The sequence below is a fragment of the Cheilinus undulatus genome, linkage group 19 (assembly GCF_018320785.1).
Source record: "Cheilinus undulatus linkage group 19, ASM1832078v1, whole genome shotgun sequence".
Lineage (NCBI taxonomy): Eukaryota > Metazoa > Chordata > Actinopteri > Labriformes > Labridae > Cheilinus > Cheilinus undulatus.
In genome coordinates this window covers 40701173-40720836 of record NC_054883.1, presented here as the reverse complement: position 1 = coordinate 40720836, position 19664 = coordinate 40701173, and the positions used below count along the sequence as shown (strand labels likewise).

At 40.3% G+C, this 19664-nt stretch overlaps 1 protein-coding gene across 1 annotated transcript in view; it reads left to right on the top strand.

Moving 5' to 3' along the window:
* LOC121527079 (F-box/LRR-repeat protein 7-like) overlaps window positions 1–18960 on the top strand; it is a 61400-nt gene extending 42440 nt beyond the window's left edge. The window contains exons 3-4 of the mRNA XM_041813764.1: window positions 15434–16051; window positions 17531–18960. Coding sequence (XP_041669698.1) covers window positions 15434–16051; window positions 17531–18267 — 1355 coding nt within the window. The 3' untranslated portion in view covers window positions 18268–18960. The remainder of the gene's footprint in view (window positions 1–15433; window positions 16052–17530) is intronic.
* Window positions 18961–19664: the final 704 nt, after the last annotated feature.

Sequence of the window (19664 nt, the reverse complement as noted above, 5' to 3'; positions counted from 1 at the left end):
TGTGTTTTCCTCCTGAGATTGGACTAAGTTTCTAACTGCTAACTTTCCTGCATCTGTGTTATATCTAGAAGTAACGAAGGCCGTGTTTGGACTGCCAGCCTGAATGCGATTGGAAATATTCACATAGGGTTCAAAAGTTTTTAGAGTGAAAAACACAAGAAAAAATTGTGTAAGGAAATCATCCAGTAGAGGTGATTCAAAGGTTTTTCAAAAGGTTTTAAGTTAAGCTCCAACAGTATTGTCTGGATGTCAGAGAAATGAAAGGAATGTCAGGAGAGGAAAACTTTTTTTCTGAAATGCTAACCATCCAACTTCCTTTTGGATCAAGATAAGCATTGTTTGCATCTTTGAATCTGCTGCTGTGACTTTTACTCCAGATTTTATGCTAAATCAAATAATGTTGATTCTGTTCACAATAGGGCTGAACGAGTTTGGAAAATAATCTAATTGCAATTTTTTCTCTCCAATATTGCGATTTGATATGCGATTATTCCTTAACTGTCTTTTATTCCTAAACACGAGCTGAAAAAATGCTTTTAAAATATCTGATTCTGATGATTTGGACTTATATCGCAAATTGGCCATGAATTTTTGCATTGAAGGGTTTTTGTCATTTTCATATTTAATAAGAAAAAAATACAAAAATGATGATTTTTTTGTAGACTATTCTAAAAAATTGGCACCTGAATGATTGCATGGCATGTCATGCATAACATCTCTGCTGCAAAAAAAAAGTTTAAAACTGGTATTTTGACACAAATTTCAGGTCAAAGAAATGTTGCATCTTCTGCGAGTTTAAAATTGCGGCGGGCAATCATACGATTTAAACTAATTTGAGATTAATTGCCCAGCCCTACTTCAAATCAAAATTCTTTAAATGCATCTCAGCTTGGATTCTGTGGTCAATCGAGTCACATTTCCAAGTATCTTTTTCATCACTTTTAACAGCAAACTACCCCGACCGCCTCCCTGACCCAACAAAATCAGACTCACAGAAATAAACTATATGGACAAAAGTATTTGACCACACCTGTCAATTATTGAATTCAGGTGTTTCAATCAGGCCCACTGCCCCAGGTGTATAAAATCAAGCCCCTGGCCATGCCACCTAGCCTGTGATCGATGCCACTTTTGCAGTAAGACAGTTTGTGAAATTCCAGCTCTGTTTGATATTCCACAGTCTACTCTAAGTGAAAGTATTACAAAGTGGAAGCATTTAGGAACAACAGCAACCAAGCTATGAATTGGAAGGCCCAAGAGAGCAGGGTCAAGGACTGATATGGTGCATGGTGCGTGGAAATTACTGAAGAATTGTGGACTTCCACTAGCAATAATATACAGTCAGCACAAAAACTGTAACTGGAAGGGTTTCCATGGCCGAGCAGTGACATGCTAGCCTCACATCACAGTCCAGTGCCAAGCGACGGATGGAGTGGTGTAAAGGAAGATTAAATGTGTTCTGTGGAGTAACAAATCACGCTTCTCTGTTTAGTTTGGCAGATGCCAGGAGAATATTACCTGCCTGACTGCATTGAACAGACTGTAAAGTTTGGTGGAGGAGGGATAAAGGTATGGGCTGTTTTTCAGGGTTTTCCAGCGAGGGTGCCTGACCTCAAAAATGCTCAACATAATGAATGGGCACAAATTCCCACAGAAACACTTCAGAATCTTGTGGAAAGTCTTCCAAGAAGAGGGAATTCTGTTGCAAAAGAGGGTTCAACTCCAGAATGAAGTACATGTCTTTGACAGTGTCATACTGCCTGTTGGTGTACTTTGGCAGACTCCTCCCCTTTATCGCTCAGTATGAGAGTTTCAATAAGACCAGCATCTGCTGTTTGATTTGACAAGGTTGTTATTAGGAAATCAATTCAGTGATATTTGGACTCATGGGAATATGATTAGAGCCGTCTGAACGGATGATCTGTTTTTTATTCTGATTTGAGAAACAACGCTGCCGGCTGAACAAAACCACATGTTAAAAAAGGGAAGAGAGAGTTGAATATTTTGGTATTTGGATCACTCCAATCAACATCTACATCGTTATTGTGATCATACTTGATGGTGATTGGGTGAAATTGAGTGGCGTCCTCAGCCAGAGGACAGATAGAGAACACCTGGATGGTCCTAAAGAGATCCATGTGTGATGTTTCTGTTTCCTCTGTCTTCATTGAACTTTTTCCACCGGCTGTTTGGAAGTGTGAGAGAGAAAGTAAGGGGGCGTGGCCCAATTAGTAGCGTGTTTTTCCTGGCTAAAGGCGCCCATCTGATCAGGGACACGTGTAAAACAACATTTCAGAGTCACTTCTTAGCGAGTGGAGGATATGGTTGTCTCCTGTGTGAAGACTGTAACAGGCTGGATTAGAGCTCGGAAATACACAACAACTGTGATATTTTTTAGGTTTATGGTGATTTTTAAAAATTAGTTTTTTAATTGAATAACAAATGATTACCAGAATTTTAAACTTTGATAAGATTCCAGTGAAGTCATACCATACTGAAGCTATTAGAAAAAAACGTTACTTGCTGGATTTAAAGGGAAATACTTCAATGACACCCTGTTGAATCCCAAATTACAAACATATATTCAAATCAAGCATGAATGCGTCAGTGAATAAATGTTAAAGCAGAGGTCAGAGATCTTGTGGTTACTCGGTTAAGAGCAGGAGTCCTTCCTCTGTCTCAGGAAGTCAGCAGATTTAAAAATAACAACAAAGACGGCGTGAACTCTGAGATTTAGGAGCAGTCAAGAATGAATCCCATTTTCTTTCCCATCGTCCACTCTAGTATCAGTTAAGAACACCTTTACTGAATGAAATGTATTTTTAAAATCCTAGAAACTTTTGGTGCGATGATGAGAGGATGGATGTTAACTTTCAGTGTTTATTAGTCGGCCACTTTCATCACAAAAGCCTGGAACAGGGGTCACTAACTGGTGGGTCCGGACCCAGACGCCATCCGATACGGACCTGGACTCGCAATCATTAGATTAAAGGGAACTTTAAATTTCACAAGGCACTTTTTTTCACAGCTATTATAGGATTTACGGTACTGGTTTTGCAGATCAGGAAATGCACAGACCAATTTTATGCCAGTTAAGCCAACGCTACTCTGGCTGCAATCCAGGCGGTAAGCACTGAATGCTGAAGAAATACATTTTGGAAATTAGCTTTAAAATGACAAGCAAATCATACTTTCCACTTATACTTCTGTTATGTGTTGCTTTGTTTAAATAAAAACTTGTTTCAAATAATATTAACAGCAGTAAAGGAAAACTAATTTTCATATTTTATCAGCACGACAAGTCCCTGAAATCTCACCCGGATCCACATATCACACTAACTTAAGTTTGACATTATGATGTTCTGGACCTTTGGTTTCATACATTTTCTCTGACTGGACCTCCTTTTATTTATTAAAATTAAATATTTTGTTAAATATTTCCCTATGAACAAACAAGTAAGTTTTAGGCTGAATCAACTAGGGGTGGGTAAAAATAATCAATGCATCGCAATATCCCCCCCAAATTCAATATCGCTTCAGCAAATCCTCTGAATCGATTCACCTCCTGGCCAGTGGGGGTCGCTGTGCGTGTGAGTTGCGTTGTTTGGACAGAGGCAGCACTCGACCAAACAACAACCAACCATAACCATGTTATGTGAGGTTTATCACAATTTCCAAGAGGACAGAAATATTATTTAAGTTTATATGCTCTTTACTTTTTCAGTGTTTATCCTGAAATGTCATGTTTTTTACTTTTGTACTCCTTATGTGCAAATAAGTTATTACTGTGCAAATTTTTATTTTCAGATGTTTTATTGCTAAAAAATGTGAGGTGACCTACCCCATAAGTTCACATGGGCATGAAAATAATTATTAAAAAATTGTCAACATGAATCATGAGGTTCTTAACAATACCAGCCCTAGAATCAACAGACTTACATCAGCTGAAGTCTTTTTTCTTTATTTATTTTAACTCCTTGCACGTGTGTTTTAAGGACTTACATTTGTTAATTTGTTTGTCCTTAACCCCTTAAAGCTTGAAAACACAAATTTTACCCAGAAAATTCTCATTTTTTTAAATTGAAATGTTTATTTCACTTTCTACTGAAATCCAAAGAATCTAAATTTCCATAAAATTTAACATATATAAACATATACATGTATCTTAATTGATACATTAGGTGCTTGGTAACTGATAATCCACTTGAGGGCATTTTTATCATTTATCAAATTGTAATCTGAATTTTTTCAGTAATTTATTGATCCTATTGATTAGATAGAGGTAAACTTCTGTATCAACGATGATACAACAGGCTTTAAGGGGTTAAAGTTGGATGAAGTGTTTTAGGGACTGAAGTTTTATGTCTGAACTAATTTAGATATCAGACTGATGAAGCCGAGCGTTACTTCACCAAAGTCCTACCCCAGCTGCGATCAGCCGGTAGCCAGCCTCACCTCCTCCACCCCAGCCTCCTCCTTTATAGTGTGTAGCTTGTTTCTCCCTCATATTCAGATTTATGCTACTATGGATAAGATGCTTCTGAAATAATTTCATTGTTTTCAATGCACATGGTTGTATTTATGGAATTATTTATTGCTTGAATTTGTCAGAAAATACATAAAATGACCTAATAATAATTAGGGGTGCACTGATCGATCGGCCAAAATCGGTAGCGGCACCAATTTCCTTAATTTTAGGAGATCGGCAATCGGCCGATCCTTGTAAATAAGATCGGTGGATGTGAAAAATGAAAAACCAAAGGAACTGATATAATTTAGTAGTTTGAACAGCAATGCTTTAACCTTTTTCATTTATATTTTAGAGAACTACCTCATGTGCAGTTAAAACAACAAGTTTGTATTGTTTCATGGGTATTATTCAATGTTATTCAATAAAATAAGATTGGAAAAATCGGTATCGGCCAAAATCGGAATCGGCAGGTCAGGCTTTTTAATGATCGCTGATCAGTGATCGGCCAGAAAATTGCAATCGGTGCACCCCTATAATAATGTCATATTAAATCGCAATATTGGGGAAAACATTGCAATTAGATTATTTTTGCAAATCGTTCAGCCCTAGTGTGTTCACTCTCATCCAGGGCCCACCGCTCTACTCTCTTTGTTAGAGACTTGGAATCAGCCACAGAGTGTGTAAGTCTAGTAACTTATTATATAAATGTTCCTAAATTAAGTAATCTTATAATTCCCTATTTGGACTAAACACTTCAGATGGATTTTCATCTGTTAGTAGTTCCTACTGTAAACAATCTTCCTACTGAGGATCAGACCTGAGACGCAACATAAACTCTGTTTAAGTTATTGTCTTGGCCATTATTTTATATCAAAACATACTGATTTATCTTAAAATCTTAGTTTAAACCCCAGCATTGGCCCTAGATTGTATCAGACTTGGACAGCAAAGAAATGTCTGATTCATGCACCAATATTAATGACACAAAAAATATGTCTGCAATGTAAAAACCACAAAATCAGGGAGAAGTTCACATTTTCCTCTAAGCAGTGAACAGCCATGACACAAACGCTTGTGTAAATCTTTTTGTATTTATGCCACATGCTTGATGCTTAAGCAATGAGCGTATTAAAATGCTTTGATTTCCACTTTTTCTATCTAGCTTTGTTCCACATGTGTGGTTCCCACCATTATAGATAAATCTACATTCACATAGTGTTATCTCCATAATCTTGCAATATTTGCACAGTACTTGAATCAACACCAAACCCTCTATTGTCATGACGTATTTGGACAGGTGTGTGAAATTCAAAATAGATGAGGTGTTTAAAGTGACCTCAGACATTAAATCATCTGATTAAGCTGTGAATGTAAATGCCAAGATAAACTAGTTGACCACAAGAGAAGAATCCAGAGACAGGCCACCCATGACAGTGTGATGTATTCAACCCAAACTGACTTCAACTGGAAAAATCCGATCCCAGTATATCCTCATGTAAGCCGAGTTTGATGCAGATTTTGATCACGCAGCACAATCTTTGACACCAGGAATGTCGATTTGCTTGAATTCAGATCTGAGTGAGAAGTTTAAGGCACACGAGAGAGAGTCTTCAAGTAGCCGTGAATGGTTTGACATGTTCCCAGGACGATGAGTCTGTGGATGTCATCAGACGTGGACCGAGCCAGAGTCTGGAATACAGATCCACAGGACAGTCGTAAGGACGCTGTCACTGCCCAGATGTCAGTCCCTGCACACAAATCCATATGACAGGCAGGATGCTGTCCATTTTTCAGCCTGACGCTGACATGTGCAGTACAACCGGCTGACAGTCCACCTAGAATTCTACAGAACTGCAGCTAGAAATGTATTTTAAAATGTGCTGGATTCAAATATAGTACTTTATCGTACATTTATGAGTGGAAGCTCAGGAACTTTGTGGGTACAAACACTTAAAGAAGATTCCTACAGTAAAAGTTAGAGTAGCTTAAAGTAAAAAAGTGGCTACTGGGACAAAACTAGAGCCGCATTTGACCAACTGGTAACTTTGCCTTTCTTGGGTTTATTTGCCGCTCATCTGCTTCCTGTTTTGATGTGATGTTGATTTAGTGTTGGGATAAACAATTAGCAGTCTGTACATGGTGTTTTGAAATTGATTGGCTGTGTTTTTGCGTGTACTACTTCCTGTTTGGGTTGAACTTCACATGTCCTGGAAGTAGGGATGTTCCGTTACCATTTTTTCCTTCCCCATTTGATACCGATACAGGTGTTCTATACATGAGCTTCTCTCACATCCTGACCCTGTTTGTCCTTAAAATTCTTCTCCTGATCAGAGGTCAGCTCAGTCACAGTCTGGTGGATGTGGAAATTCACCTAGTTATGAACTTTTCTGCAAGTATGCGATGAAATAACATCTGTTACACCTTAAAACATGACAGTCTTTTTGATAGGTGCGATAGAAATGCCCTTAGCCCTTGAGATATTTTAACAGTTCCTGCTGGGGTACTTGGATTGTTTTTCCCAAAGATAGATGTGTCACATTCATCTTTGGTAATACAGTCATGGACGAAAGTATTGGCACCACTGGAATTTTTCCAGAAAATACACCATTTCTCCCAGAAATTGTTGCAATGACAAATGTTTTTGGTATACACATGTTCATTTCCTTTATGTGCATTGGAACAACACAAAAAATCTGAAGAAAAAAGACAAAATTAACATAATTTTACACAAAACACAAAAAATGGGCTGGACAAAATTGTTGGCACCCTCAACTTAATATTTGGTTGCACACCCTTGGGGAAAAATAACTGAAACCAATCACTTCCTCTAACCATCAACAAGCTTCTTACACCTCTCAACTGGAATTTTGGACCACTCTTGTTTTGCAAACTGCTCCAGGTCTCTCAGATTTGAAGGGTGCCTGCTTGCAACAGCAATTTTGAGATCTCTCCATAGGTGTTCAATGGGATTTAGATCTGGCCACTTCAGAACCCTCCAGCTTTGTCTCCAACCATTTCTTGGTGCTTTCTGAGGTATGTTTGGGGTCATTGTCCTGCTGGAACACCCATGACCTCTGACCCAGACCCAGCTTTCTGACACTAGGCCCTACACTGAGGCCCAAAATTTTTTGATCTCCAGATTTCATGATTCCTTGCAGGCAGTCAAGGCACCCAGTGCCAGAGGCAGCAAAACAACCCCAAAACATCTCTGAAGCTCCGCCATGTTTGACTGTAGGTACTGTGTTCTTTTCTCAGTAGGCCTCATTCTGTTTTCTGTAAAGAGTAGAATGACGTGCTTTTCCAAAAAGCTCTACCTTAGTCTCATCTGTCCTCAAAATGTTCTCCCAGAAGGATTGAGGCTTACTCGGGTACATTTTTGCAAACTCCAGTCTGGCTTTTTTATGTCTCTTTGTCAGCAGTGGGGTTCTCCTCGGTCTCCTGCCATAGCGCTTCATCTCATTCAGATGACCACGTATGGTCCCAGCTGACACTTTTGCACCCTGAGTCTGCAGGACAGCCTGAATTTGTGTGGAAGTTGACTGAGGATGTTTATCCACCATTCCAACTATCCTGCGTTGCATTCGTCTGTCATTTTTTCTCTTCCATCCACGTCCAGGGAGATTAGCCACAGCTCCATGGGTTATAAACTTCTTGATTATATTACACACAGTGGACAAAGGAATTTCAAGATCTCCGGAGATGGTCTTTAACCTTGAGATTGTTCATACTTTTCTACAATTTAGCTTCTTAAGTCCTCAGACAATTCTGGGCTCTTCTTCCTCTTCTCCATGCTTGGTGTGACACACACAGGCACACAACACAAAGGTTGAGTCAACTTTTAGACACTCTGCTTCAGGTGTGATTTCAGCACCTGTTACTGCCACAGGTGAGTTTAAAGGGGCATCACATGCTTGAAATTTACCCACAGTTTTAAAAGGGAGACAATCATTTTGTCCGGCCCATTTTTTGAGTTTTGGGTACAATTATGTCAATTTTGTCTTTTTTCTTCAGCTTTTTTTTGTTGTTCCAATGCACATGAAGGAAATAAACACATGTATACCAAAAACATTTGTAATTGCAACAATTTCGGGGAGAAATGGTGCATTTTCTGGAATAATCCAGTGGTGCCAATACTTTCGTCCATGACTGTATGCCTTTTGGATTAGTCTTAGCTGAAGAAGAGTTTGACTCTTTGTGTCCTACTTGGTCACTTGTCAGCACATGTATATTTTCTGTTATCATTACTTTACTCTGATCCTCATTTTGAAAGATGATACCTTTCAGGCCTAAAGCTGCTGGTGACTTCATACTCGTGACTACTTAAAATGCTTTTAGTGATGACTCAACCACAATGAACTCCTCCAGAATGGACGAGACGAATTAAAGAGGTAACAAGGAGGCTCAGATAGCATCAGGGAAGAGCGCTCAGCGTCCCAGTGTGACGGGTCGACCCCGACTATCACACCCTGACTTGTGAGGCGGAGGGCCCCGCTGTCTCACGCCACGCCAGCTATTTCTCACAGCTGCATCTTCAGACGTGGCAGCAATCAGCGCACATCTGCCGGGAGGGCCTCAGTGTTTACACAGCGCTAACTGTATGTTGTCAGTTCAGGCACCAAACTCCTCGGCCGGACACTTGGAAGCCTCAGAGTTCATCTGATGAGGCGACGGCTGGCCAAAGCCAGGAAGATAAATGTGACACATTCTTTCCCCAACATTCAAAAACATGATAAGGAGATCCATGGAAACTCCTCTTCGTTGATGATAAAACCTGGTGTGGCGATGGAACCATCAGGATGAACCGTCCATTTTTGACCCTTTTTTCTTGGCTTTTTGTCGTCTCTTCTTCCTCCAAGAAATGTCCAACAAACTCAAAGTGACATTGTGTTTTTTCCAGGGGAAATACAGTGAAGTGATCTCTAACCGCAACAGTAAAATACAGCGTTTGATCAATGGCCATTACACCAAGAAATCGGTCACAGCTTAGTAGAGGAAAGCTGTAGGAAAGCATGCTGTTTCTAAAGGGGTATTCCACAAATTTATCACATTATAGCGTGTTTACAGGTTAAAGGGAAACTCCACCAACTGCAAACATCAAAGTCTGTTTACAGGCCTTGGGTAGTGCTACTGAATAAGAGAAACAAATGTTGTTTAAATGTTTGTGGCTGAAAAAGGAACTTTGTGAAATCTGATAGCTGCCTCAGGGGTTGACTGGAGTTGACGTGGGTTGAGGTTGAAGACATTTTGGTATGAAAACATAAATAAATGGTGGTACAGAGTTTGAAAGAATTAGCTTACCAGACTATGTGCCATGCCGCTGCATTGTGGGTGATGAAGGCTCAAGGTTTTGAGTCGGAATTGCCTTTTATTGTCTTCTGTGGATCCAAAGCAAGCAACAACCTCTGGTGTTGTAAAATGGTTTCAGTGCTGAAGTGCTGTAAACTGCAGTTCCTTGAGCATCCATTTGGGGCTCGCTTTAAAAGTAGGAGGCCCTCCATTGGTTCCCATATCCAAACAACGTAGAATTAAACGTGTTAAACTAAGTTTGAAAATGATTTGAGTCTTACTTGTTAAAGAGACTGTATTAGATGAGTTTTAGGTTTCTGACCTGTTTTGAGTATAACAGTGGTGAAGACGCAGCTCATCATGTGAATGTGGAAAGCTAGCCAAGGCTTTGTTGATGAGGGGCATGTTCGAAGAGTAGAATGATAATGATTTTTATTTGATTGATCGACTGTTTTGGAGAAAATATATTGGAAAAGTTACTTTACACATCTATGTCTCAGGACAGGTGCGTCGGAGCAAACATTTCAAAAACAAACACCTGCACACCGTCCAACTTGCAAATAAAGGGAGTATTTGCATCGTTTCGGTGCTAGACCTTCCCACTGTTTGCCTGATGTCTCGCGAACCCCAAGGGGGTCCCAACCCCGACGTTGAGAGTAGGAGATATACTCTTTAATGTATGTGAGCACTCACAACAAATTTCATTTTTATTGTCCTAGATGCATGTTAATATAAAGAGACATATAAAAGAACGCCAACATGGCTGAAGGATAGTTTTATGTTGAAGGCCACTGACTGCTAACCTTGCAAAGCTCCCATTTGAACCGTTTGGGCCCGGTTAGAAAGTGACAGGACCAATCAGCGACGAGGGGCAGTACTTCTAGGCGCAGCAGAGTCCTGACGTAAACAAGCAGCAGCACGAGCCATTGCAATTATGAGGGAAGAGATTAGCGTGGATGCTGCTAAAGCAACAGTTTTATCAGAACTTGATGAGATTTCTTCGTTAAAAGAAGAACAAAGAACAGCAGTGAGTTGTTTTCTCTTCAAAAACGACAAAGTCGAGTACTGACATGTCTACAGTCGCCATGATTTGCTCTATTCCTCAGTAGCTGTGCAGCCCGATAGCAGGTACGTCACGTGTTTTGTTGCTCTGATTGGCCCGTAGAGATGTGACAGACAGAACGTTCATCCAATCACACCCCGAGTTTTTTTCAGATCCTCTGCCTTTTCTCAAACGTTTCCTATTGAAGCTTTCCCAGGTGGATGTGTGAAACAAATCCATCTGGCATGTCAGGTTAACTCACTGCTGGCTTCTCAGGAAACCCTGAAAAGTTGTCTCTCACTTCCATGTCATAAATATGTGATCGCATTACATCCCAAGATTGACACGCCGAATATACTGGATAAGACTTGTCATTATAGCTCCCTGCTAGGATGTTCTGATGTAAAACTGCTAATTAGGTGAGACAAAATCTGAATTTAGGTCTAACCTGAGGGCCTAACAGGGTCAACATTTAACCAAAAACCATCAACCGTGTTTTCACAGGAAATGAATTATTAAACAGTGATGATAAAGTATTTTAAGATTTCTAAAAAAAAAAGAAAAAGAAAAAGGAAAAATGATTAAATATCACAGCATCAATGTTACTGTCCATGTCAAATAAATGCCAAATAAATAAATGAGTTAAAGGCTCAAAATCTGAGATAAAAAGTTAACTTTATAAGTCCTGAAGGTCAAAATACAAAATTAAAAGTCAACAAAAAGGCAAATATACGAGATAGAGACTTACAATCATGAGTTTAAAGGTCAAGATATGAGATAAAATACAAAATCAAGAGTTTAAAAGGTCAAAATAGAAGATAAAATTTAAAATAGTGACTCTAAAAGGTAAAAAAATGAGATAAAATTCTAGATCAGGAGTTTAAAAAGTGTAAATATCGGATTAAAATACAAAGTTAGGAGTTTAAAATGTCACAATATGATTTAAAATGAAAAATTGTGAATCTATGAGGTCACAATATGAGAGTAAAGGTCAAAATCTGAACTAAAAAGTCAAAATCCTAAGTTTAGGTCATAATCTTGGGCTGCAAGATGAAAATATGAAATGAAAACACAAATGAATTTCTTTCCCTCATTCCTGACTATTTCTACTCTTTACTTTTTCAGATTTTTATGACTTAACAAGGTTTTATTAAAGTCTTCAAGGTTAAATTTACATTTTCATACTGGAGGAAATCTGCAGACCTCATTCAGACGAGCCACTTCTAATTAAAATATGAAATGATCTTTTGGGCCGGGTAAAACTGCACCGTGGGCCACATTTGGCCCCTGGGCCTTGAGTTTGACACCCATGTTTTAGAGCCAAATTTGGGTCTTTCTCAAGCCTCATCTAAATGTTTTCTGCTTCTAAATTGTTTATTTTTACTTTATTTAAGGAGTTATCTAAGGCATTTGTGATATTTGGTGTTTAACTCCTGTAATATCGTGTCACATTTTAGTTAAACTTGCAGTGAAATATTAGGCAGTCTGGGTTTTCCACTTAATAAATGTGTAATGTAAATTATCATCTTGCCAAAAATCCTTAATATTTCTGTCCCTGCTTGAATTTTAACCTTTCCTTCTCATATTCTGCCTCATGTGAGTCACCCAGCGGTGTCAAAGCATAATAATAAATCATCACAAGCTGCTTTTCTGGTATGGAAACATTTTCCTTCTCGGTGACTAACCAACAGAATCACCAATAGCTGTTCACAGATGATGTTACAGTCATTGAGGCCATGTTTTTTTCTGAAAATGTCAGAAGTAATTCTGGGAAATGTAGGGAATGAAAAGTGCATGAGTCAGATTAAAGGAAAGTACAGCAGAAGGGGAAATGACTTTTTCATTGCCGAGTTATTCCTGGAATGCTTTCAACAGCATTGATTGTATTAAAAATGGTGGAAACTTGCTTTGATGGCAGTCTTCTTTGCATTTATGAAAGGGTATACAGATGGTGATCAATCTCCAGCTACAGATTGGTAGATCCTGTAAAATGTGAGCACTTATTCTGAGCTACAGCACCACTGAGTGTTATTAAAAAGTTTTAATTCTAGGAGTAAAGCCCTCAGCACAGTTTAAAACCCATCAGATTCATGAAAGTTTACCCTCTATCAAAAGGTGGCTTTTTCCTCTGACTTTTCTCTGTCATGATCACATTAGACCCATTTACCTGCACTTGTAAAACCAGATCTAGATTACCAGAGTCCAGGGACTCCTCATCTAATCTTTGTAAATCATGATTTAAAGATTGTTGAACAAACCAGATGGCATCAGACCAGGTTGCTGTTTCTCTGTTGGAAATCAGTGGATGGCTTTCTCTGGGTAAGGAGTGAAGGAGCTCCAGTATCTTGGGGTCCTCTTAGGTCGCTTTCACACTAGGGGCCCCATCCCAGATCCAAGTGCGCTTAAGCCCGAAGTCCGGTTTGTTTTGGTTAGTGTGAATGCAAACGACCCGCGCCCGGGCCCACTAAGGGAGGTGGTCTCGGACGCGATTCAAGTGGACTCTGGCTCGGTTTGGATGAGATGTGGATGCACCCGCCCCGGATACAGGACAGAGCGCCGTATCAGCTTTATGATGTCATCGTAAAAAAACTAAACTTCTTTCCACAGAGCGGCAGTTTGTTCACATTTTTCCTCAATAAAGGGCGGAAATCATCAGAATCCAGTCAATAAATGGTCTGTTGTGACTCACCTTACAGATGAACACAAGTTGGAGTCAGTGAGAGGAGGTGCAAAGGCAATAAAAGTCTCCTGTCACCTCAAAACCGCTGTATCTGCGCAGCGCGAGACCATTCAATCCTCTGAGCTGTAGTAGATGTGCAGACATGAAGAGCGACGTTGCTGGCATCTTAAAAAATGATTTTAAATCATCCATGGCTGCAGGATGGACTTTTTGTTGGGTTAAAACAAAAACAATCTTCACTCAGGCCATGATCCCAGTGGTTGCCATGGTAGCTTCTTCTTCTCTCTCTTCCTTGTTGGGGTTATAAACCAGCTACTTGCATACCGCCACCTGATGTTTCAGACTGAGTACAAACGCAATGCATCGTACACAGATCAATGTTGCTAGTGTAAAAGCAAGCCGGGGGGGGGGATCGTGCTGCGGCGCGGTTCGAAACAACTGGGCCTAATGTTGAGCCTGGGCCTAATAAGTTGAAGCTTATAAAAGACAAAACTGAGAATTTAAGTGTGATCCCTGCAGATAATCCTCAACAGCCTGAGATGTAACACGAGGCTGTATCACCCCGGTCTCAGCTTTACTGGTTGGTTACAGAAAGTCATCTAACACGAGTTATGCCTCAGGTTTACATGCACATGAACAATTACACCAAAAAGTCGTCTCTTCCCTGTCAATCTCCAAGACTGTAGCAGAGTCATATTTGCACCAAATCCAGTCATATTACTGTACCTTGTAAGTCAACATGGTTCTTTGTTGATTCACGTCATTGCCGGCATCTTCACCCTGTATTTGTCAAAAAATGCATGCTGTCTAAAAGGAGGAAGCTATGAGGGCTTTACAGCAGGATCTCAGGATTCAGGTGCCAAAGTGTACCAAAGTAAATGATTCATTAAGGCGGGGGCGTCAAACTCAAGGCCCGGGGGGAAAATCCGGCCCGTGGTACAATTATACCCGGCCAGCAAGATCATATCACATTTTATCTCTAACTGGCCCACCAGTATGAGGTCTGCAGATTTCCTCCAGTATAAAAATGTAAACAAAATCTTCATGATTAAAAATATCCTTAAGTCATCGAATTTAGAGTCAAGAGTAAAAACAATTAGATAAAATTAATTTGTGTTTTTATTTCCAATTTTCAATTTTGCATCTTAAATTCTAACTGAAACTCAGGATTTAGAATTTTTATGTCATATTTTGATTTTTTCAATGCAGAATTTTGGCCTTTTGTCTCATATTGTGACCTTTTACATCATAATTTTGATTTTTTCCCCTCATATTTTGGCCTTTTAAGCTCAGAATTTTCGATTTCATCTCATATTTTACAATTTTCAATTTTACAAATAACAATTTAACCTTATATTTTGAGCCTTAAAACTCATGATTTTGAATTTTATCTTATATTTTGAGCTTTTAAATTCAAAGTTGTGAGTTTTGTCTCATATTTTCATCTTTTACATTCATGATTTTGACTTTCAGTCTCATATTTCTGCCTTATATATTATTTTCTCTGTTCTATTTTTCTTTCAATTTTGTGTTTTGACCTTTTGAACTAATAAGTTTGCTTTTTAAACTCAGCTTTTGAGCTTTTAAACTTATCATTTTGAATTTTTTAAATCCAAAAATCCTTTATCATTAGAGCTAAGTTATTTTTATTTCCCATAATTCATCACTGGTGAAAATGAGGTTGGTAGTTTTTGGTGAAATACTGACCCCGTTTGGCCCTCAGGTTAGACCTAAATCCAGATACTGGCCCCCGTTGGGACTGAGTTTGACACCCCTGCATTAAGGCATGCCTTCAGAAAGATCATTTATGGTCTGAATCCTCGTATTAAGGATATAGACTCAATTATCCCTAATTCAAAAATCTAATCATTACCTTTTTGGGGGGTATAAACACCAACTCTATCTTTTATAGTTCATTAATGGTAACATCTATCTTGTCCTCATTTCTATCCAGGTTTGGACTCCAGCACGAGGACCCTGAGCACCCCCAGCCCTGGCCTCATCCTCCCATCCAAGTCATCCTCTCTCTCCTCACCAGCCCTCTCCAGCAACGGCCATGAGACCAACTCCTCCTCCTCCTCTTCTGCCCAGGCTGAGACCGTTGCCGTCGTCCACGCTCAACCCGGCACACACACGCGCTCCCGCCAGTCCAAAAATCACCACCACGCCCCTATCGACCTCCTCCCTGACCACACCCTACTACAGATTTTCTCTCATCTCCCCACCAATCAGCTGTGCCGCTGTGCTCGGGTATGTCGCCGCTGGTACAACCTGGCGTGGGACCCGAGATTGTGGGGCACCGTGCGGCTAACGGGGGAGCTGCTTCATGTTGATCGTGCCATCAGGGTGCTGACCCACCGCCTGTGTCAGGACACCCCGAACGTGTGTCTGACCCTGGAGACGGTGGTGGTGAACGGCTGCAAGAGGCTCACCGACCGTGGGCTGCATGTAGTGGCTCAGTGCTGCCCAGAGCTGAGACGCCTGGAGGTTTCGGGGTGTTATAACATCTCTAATGAAGCTGTGTTTGAGGTGGTGTCCCGCTGCCCCAACCTGGAACACCTGAACCTCTCAGGTAACAGAAAAGCACTTAATCCTTAGCAACAACTCAAAAAAACATACCTTAATTGGTACTCAAAGGAGCATCTAGTACCCTGGATTCACCTCAAAGAATTCCTCTGTAGTCTTTTCTCCTCATGCTGCTAAAATCATTAGAGGAGCTGAAGAAGCTCTGCCAACCTTAAGCTCCCATGTGGGAAAAGAAAGGCTTTCTTTAGTTGGGAGCAGAACTCACTTCAGTGTGAGTAAGAAGACCGGTCTGCTGCTTTCATTAAGAAAGTGACACAAATAACATTGACTTGGACAGGAGTCCAGGGGCAGAGCAACATCTGCATCATTAGCACCAGGATGTCAGGTCTTTGGTGCAAAAATAGCCTTGAAAAAACACGGAGTTTTTCATTTAAAACATCAAGTGTATTATTTCAACTGTCAAAGACATCAGTCTTTGGCTTTTTTACCCCTGAAAATGGACCCCATAACTGTTGGCATTTGGATGCACTCAAACATTGTAGCTGTCCAATACAAGCTTGACTATAGCGCCCTCAAGTGTCGGCTAATATAATTTAGCCCCCACCACTAAAGGAAAATTGACCTGAAAAACTCTGAGCTTAACTCGAGGCTCGGGGGCCAAATGCGGCCCACAGTGCAGTTTTACCCAGCCTGCAAGATCTTTTCATGTTTTAATAAGAAGTGTCTCACCTGAATGAGGTCTGCAGATTTCCCCCAGGATAAAAATGCAAATTCAACCTTGAAGACTGGAAAACAAAACAAAAAAAAAAAAACCTTGTTAAGTCATAAAAATCTGAAAAAGTAAAGATTAGAAATAGTCAGGAATGAGGGAAAGAAATTAATTTGTGTTTTCATTTCATATTTTCATTTTGCAGCCCAAGAATATGACCTAAACTTAGGATTTTGACTTTTTATTTCATATTTTGACCTTTTAAATTCATCATTTTGACCTTTTCTATCATATTGTGACCTTTAAGGTTCACAATTTTTCATTTTAAATCATATTGTGACATTTTAAGAAGGCTTTAACTTTGAATTTCATCGCTATTGACCTATCACTACGATGTACCCCCTTAGTTTACTACGAAAAACAATCAGCCCTCTGCAAAATTCAACATTAGTGGTGTTCTGTAAGGTTACCACTGATGTCTGATGGTCAAAAAAGAAAAAGGCTAAGAATAAGTTAACAACCAGCAAACAAGCCTAGATTATGTTGCCTTTCCTAAGACCAAATGTAGACATCCTTGTTGACCGTCTTTTCTACGGAGGTCTGTGAGACAGATGTCTGGTTGAATTGTTTAGCTGTAAGAATTATGATTTTCTTGAGGCACTGGAGGGCTTCCCCTAACAAAGGTCAGAGTCTCTAGATTTAAAGGAAAATTTCTGAATAAAGTTGAAGCACGTTTTTAATTTTTTGTCTGATTTGACAAATAATGAGCTTGTCTTGGTGAGTTTGAGCTGACAGCCTCTGCCTCTCTTCCTTCAGGCTGCTCCAAGGTCACATGTATCAGCCTCACCCAGGAGGCCTCGCTCCAGCTGTCCCCTCTCCACGGCCAGCAGATCTCCATCCACTACCTGGACATGACTGATTGTTTTTCCCTAGAGGACGAGGGTTTGCGAACTATCGCCTCCCACTGCCCCCGTCTGACACACCTGTACCTGCGGCGCTGCACCAGACTGACCGATGAGGCTTTGCGCCACCTGGCTCTCCACTGCCCTTCGATACGGGAGCTGAGCCTCAGTGACTGCCGCTTGGTCGGGGATTTTGGCCTTCGTGAGGTTGCACGCTTGGAGGGCTGCCTGCGCTACCTGAGTGTAGCCCACTGCACCCGCATCACAGATGTGGGGATGCGCTACGTGGCTCGTTACTGCCCGAGACTGCGTTATTTAAACGCAAGGGGTTGCGAAGGGCTGACAGACCACGGATTGAGCCACTTAGCCAGGAGCTGTCCCAAACTCAAGTCCCTGGACGTGGGTAAGTGCCCGCTTGTGTCAGACAGCGGGCTGGAGCAGTTGGCGATGTACTGCCAAGGCCTGAGGCGGGTGAGTCTCAGAGCCTGCGAGAGCGTGACGGGCAGAGGACTCAAAGCTTTGGCTGCAAACTGCTGCGAGCTGCAGCTTCTCAACGTGCAGGACTGCGAAGTGTCACCGGAGGCCCTGCGGTTTGTCAGACGCCACTGTCGGCGCTGCGTCATCGAGCACACAAACCCTGCTTTCTACTGAGGCGGGGGCTTCCTGGACTGGTCTTTTGACAAGTGGATGTTGTAATATTCCTGCTATGGAGTTTGCAGAGTTCAGCGACTGATGTGTCAGAACTGGTTTTAAAAACTGGCGTGCAATACTGACCACAATTTGTCTCTGTAAATCTGCTTGGTGGTTGTAGACGCTGTCCTTTGAAATACTTCCATAGAATGTATTTAACATATTTATCAGTAAAAAGGCAGAGAAGCGCAGTATTTTACCTTCTTTTCAACACCACAACTTAAAATGTAACAACATGCTACAGCACTGAGCAGTGGGTACAGTTTGTCACCATTTAAAACATTATAATTAATGTTATCCTATCACTTTAAAACCCTCAAACTTAATCATCTTCATACAGTATTACATCTATTTATGAACAGCAACTTTCTTCAGACTAAACCACTAAGAATGTAGCAGCCATTACAGCAGATCTAAGTTAAAATATTCTGTTTCACTTTCCTTATGTTGTGTGCATACGCACTTTATGCATTTGTGCTGACAATCACTTACAACTGAGCTCAAAGTGTCTTCATAATGCCAACTGATTTTGCTGTATAGTAGGAGTAACTTTTAGTCACAGCCTGCCAAATTAAAGTGTTTTCGATCATGTTGAAAATAAAAAAATAAAAAAAACACAACACATTGCTGCTATAACTGTGCCAATAAAAAAATCCTTCAACATTTGCGTTTACATTTGGGTTTTACTCCATTCCTCGTTGCAGTTTTAAGCTAGGAGGCCTTCTATAGCAGGGGTTCTCAACGTTGGGGTCAGGACCCCATCGGGGGTCGCGAGAGACTAAGAGGGGGTCTCCAGATGCCTTAAAAAAACTAAGCACATTTTTGATTTACACTGTTAACACTCTACACCAGGGGTTTTCAAAGTGTGTGAGAGTGAGCCTTCCCTAAGAAGTTATTCATTTGGTGGACCCCCACCCACAAAAAGGATTAAAAAAAATGAACAACATTTCAAACATTTATGTCTAATCTTTAAACATTTTTAACATTTTGGATATTTTGGTTTGTAAATGTCCTTAAACGTCTGCCTTTCCCTCTTATTCAGTTATAATGCCATTAAATACCCATTTTTCATATTTTTTCTGGCCATTTTACAACTTCTTTTGCCACTTTTTCCCCATTTTTTCCACTTTTATCCCATTTTTGCCCATTTAAGCTACCTTTCATCAGTAAATATCCCTTTTCTTTTTGCCACTTTTATCCCATTTTTTGCCTTTTTTAACCATTTTTTGCCACTTTTCGTCCATTTAAGCTACCTATTGCCATTAAATACCACTTGTTTCCCTTTTACCCAATTTTTGCCTCTTCTTTTTGCCATTTTTTCCCTTTTTTCACATTTTTTTGCCACTTTTTGCCCATTT